The sequence below is a fragment of the Heloderma suspectum genome, chromosome 6, assembly GCF_057233095.1.
Source record: "Heloderma suspectum isolate Gila_16-S chromosome 6, 16-S_ref, whole genome shotgun sequence".
Taxonomy (NCBI): Eukaryota; Metazoa; Chordata; class Lepidosauria; order Squamata; family Helodermatidae; genus Heloderma; species Heloderma suspectum.
In genome coordinates this window covers 79,611,735-79,615,567 of record NC_139463.1, presented here as the reverse complement: position 1 = coordinate 79,615,567, position 3,833 = coordinate 79,611,735, and the positions used below count along the sequence as shown (strand labels likewise).

Here is a 3,833-nt window from a genome sequence, read left to right as displayed (position 1 = left end):
AAGGATCAGGTCCAAATCCCAAATCATCCATCAGCTTCACAGAGTCAGTTGCTATCTCTCAACATAACTTCCTTCACAGGGGGAGAAAAGCAGGGTTATAAATGCAATAAATATAAACACCCCCCAGGGTTTTAAAATGCCCTAAAATTCTGAATTCAAAGAAAGAACACATCAGATTGAGAAAATTGATAGTGGACATCCATAGCTATAACCATTGAACACGTTATCCATACAGCCCACCCCAGTCTTCACATAGTTTTAAATGGGGAGGGGGAGGTTAAATATGCTATAGGAGGCAGCTACTGGGAGGGAAATTGTTCACTGTTTTCTCCTTAAGAACTGCTCCTTGTTATTAAGGTCAGGCCTCAGCAATATAATGTAGCATTTTGGGACAAAAATGCAGCCTAATAATGCAGCACTGGAGGATAAAATAGAGAAGATTTCCACAGCTACCATGTATTTTCCCTTGGTGCTCAAATAGGTTGGAACAAAAGACAACCAAACACTGCAAAACACCAACATGCTAAAAGTGATACATTTGGCTTCATTAAAACTTCCTGGCAACTTCCTGGCAAAGAAAGCCACAGTGAAACTGGCAATGGCCAGGAACCCCATGTAGGTTAGGACACAGTAAAACATTATTAATGATGATTCATTACATTCCACTATGATTTCTTCAGCCAGTGAGTGCATGTCAGTATTTGGGAATGGTGGAGATGTTGCCAGCCACACAAGACAAATGGCAGCTTGAAGACTGGAGCAAGAGAGTACGATAGTACTGGCCAGTCTTTTCCCCACCCACTTCTTGCTCCTTGATCCTGGCTGTGTGGCCATGAAAGCTACAACAACAGTGATGGTTTTTGCCAACACAGAAGAAACAGCCATTGTAAAGACAACGCCAAAGGCAGTTTGGCGGAGGAGACACATCACCTTCTCAGGGTGGCCAATGAATAAGAATACACAAAGGAAGCAGAACAGGAGAGAGGTGAGAAGAGTGTAGGAAAGATCCCGGTTGTTGGCTTTGATGATGGGAGTGTTGTGGTGCTTCATAAACATTCTTATCATCAGAGCTGTGATCAAAGAAAATGAAAGAGCACAGATGGCTAAAGTGATTCCTAAAGGTTCTTCATAAGATAAGAAGGTTACAGTCTTGGGAATGCATACATCCTGAGCCTTGTTTGCATAATGACCATCTGGGCATTTAAAACATTCAGCCATGTCTGAAAAAGGAAAGGTTTTTTTGTCAATACCAGACTATGGTATTCCTTTAAGACTTGGTTTAAGGAAAGTGGCTTTCAATCATTAATAAATCTGAGAAATGTGTTTTAACTGATACTCTTGTTCACATATTCTATTCTGTACTGATTTTGTTGAAAGTGGCACTGCTCATGGAGAGGAGAACCATTCCTGAGATACCTGAGGCTGAACAACAGCTCAGAAAGAATAAAGGGCTTCCACACACAAAATGGCAATTTGTCTCAGAGTCCACCCTCCTAGCGGCCGTAGGATTGCTCCCTAAATGAATCTAAAATTATATTTAAAATAAACAAAAAAACAAAACTGCTTGTGCACGTTCGCACTGTACAGGTGGGAAGTAATTGGAAGCTGCGGCAAGCTCTCCACACGCATACCTGTGCACCAAAACTGGAAATGAAAATGGAAAAGAGAGTTCCTAATGCATCATTCCCTTTTCAAAAACAAGAACACGTCATTTCAAAGTCTTAAATTTAAGAGAAAATTTAGATAAGGGGAATTTCAAATGCTTCTCTAATCCTGAGGGTTTGAGTGATGAGAAAGAGCTTAAGCCCAACTTGGGAGATTGTGCTTAATTCCATATATTGATATTGGCTGATAACCATATAATCAATAAATTATTCCATGCATTAATATTGGCTCTCTCTCTCATTCATATACACACACACTCCAATGCTATCACATATGAAATACCGAAGAAAAGTAATATTGGAGAACATGGATAAATACACGATCAACATCCACATTGGATGCACCATAACTTGTATATTCCTCTAGTTTATATCTTTTTGAGATTTCTGAACCTTATAACTCTCACCTTTGTGGTCAGATATCCTCCCTTTGGGACAAGGGATGCAATCATAGCAACAGAAAGGCTCTCCCTCCTTCCTGTTCTTCCTATAACCAGGTTGACAGTTGTCATTACACAGAGAAAGTGGCTGTGCCTGTCCACCCATGAAAGAGGAGAATATAAATTTTCAGAAAACTGGTCTTGGAATCATTAAGGTTCAGGAGCAGCAGAGTATGCTGGGAGATGTTGACAGTGTAGTGAGGCAGAAACATGGAAGAACAGAGATATGAAACTTCTTTCACAGCAGGATAGGAGCAATTATGTCCCCTGTCACTCAGGGTTGTAATCCTAGGGGCAGGTTGGAGGACAGGTTGATGATCCCTTCGTTGGGTAGGCTAAGTTCAGATAGGGACTGGCCCAAGGGCACCCACTGAACATCATGGCAGATCAGGGATGTGAACAAAAGACTCACCTGACTTGGGTTCACATCCCAAGTTTTAAAAAAGAAAAATGTTAATGTACCATTTTCAAACAAGCATAAAGAAGCAGGGAAATTGTGAACTAGGGCTCAAAAGTCTTAACACCATATCCTCCCTAAGGAGGTAGAAAGTGCAAGTGAAATTCTAATTCTCCCAAAGTATCTGATAAATCATGTGGACAGAATATGCTATGCAGAGGTGACTGTGGGGTTACAGGAAACTGATGATAAACAATTTAGGACTAGGGGTGTTGGAGAAATCTGCAACAGAACCAAATAAGTTCAAATTTTTATGACTCCTGCCCACAGATTCCTCAGAGGACTGGCTTTTACTCTGTTGGGCAAGTTCCGTGGACTTGTGAGCTGTTTGTCTAACTTTCCAGAGTTTTGTGTAAATTTTGTCATGGGAAATTAGCAAAATTAAAAAAAAAATAGACCAAAAATATGTATTTCCCCTATAGGGTAAGGTGTGAAAATGCACATTTGGAGGGAATGTGCACATTTTTAACCTGCAAATTTGTGTGAATTCAGCAACAGAAAAAATTCAGTTCTGTTGATGGGCAGACAACGGAATCAAAGGTGCCCAACCCAACCTGGTGTGATTAGGATGTGTTGGAACTGCTAGCGAATTTCAATATTTTTGAACTCCATTGGCGTTGTTATTTAATTTTCAGCATTTCATAGTGGTGAAACTCTGGCCTACTTATATTTATACGGTTTATAGGTAGAACTAGTGACTTTTTGCAGATATCACAATCCCATGCAAACACCACTGAACACAGTAGGCCTTATTCCTGTGCTAATTTGCATTGGTATTTTTATGAGTAATTGCTTAAATTAAAGAAAACTAACCCATTTACTCAAGATCCTAAAATTCCTTATTTCTACATTTTGTGAATGAAGAACTTGCATTCAGCCTGTGTGCCAGCTGTTCTTCTAGGTTAAGGGATGCCCCTTGATGGGCAAAAACATACTGGGTTAAATTCCAGAAACCCATGAACACACTTGTGTTCCATTACATTTGAATAACTGCATATCAGCAATCTGCTTACAGTGTACATGGATTGTATGCAAGTTGAATGTTACATGTACATTATTGTACATGTGCACACATACAAAAATTATAGATGCATAAAATGTAATGTGTAAACACCCCTATTGTGAAGATTTAAAAAAAGGGGGGGAGAGGATGAAAGTCATGGAAATCACCTAGAGGAGTGTCCTTGAGGAACTAAGGTGGGAAAGACAAAATTATGAGACAGAGTTTAATGTATGGATACTTTGTTTTATGGTTTATTGTGCATTTCATTT

At 39.6% G+C, this 3,833-nt stretch overlaps 1 protein-coding gene across 1 annotated transcript; it reads right to left on the bottom strand.

Moving 5' to 3' along the window:
* Positions 1-318: 318 nt before the first annotated feature.
* LOC146341355 (vomeronasal type-2 receptor 26-like) lies at positions 319-2,180 on the bottom strand. Its single transcript, XM_084807391.1, has 2 exons — positions 2,072-2,180; positions 319-1,220 (listed from the first exon to the last, which is right to left on the bottom strand). The coding sequence occupies exon 2, from the start codon at positions 1,216-1,218 to the stop codon at positions 319-321; it is 900 nt and encodes a 299-aa protein (XP_084663517.1). The 5' UTR covers positions 1,219-1,220; positions 2,072-2,180.
* Between the last annotated feature and the right edge of the window lie 1,653 nt (positions 2,181-3,833).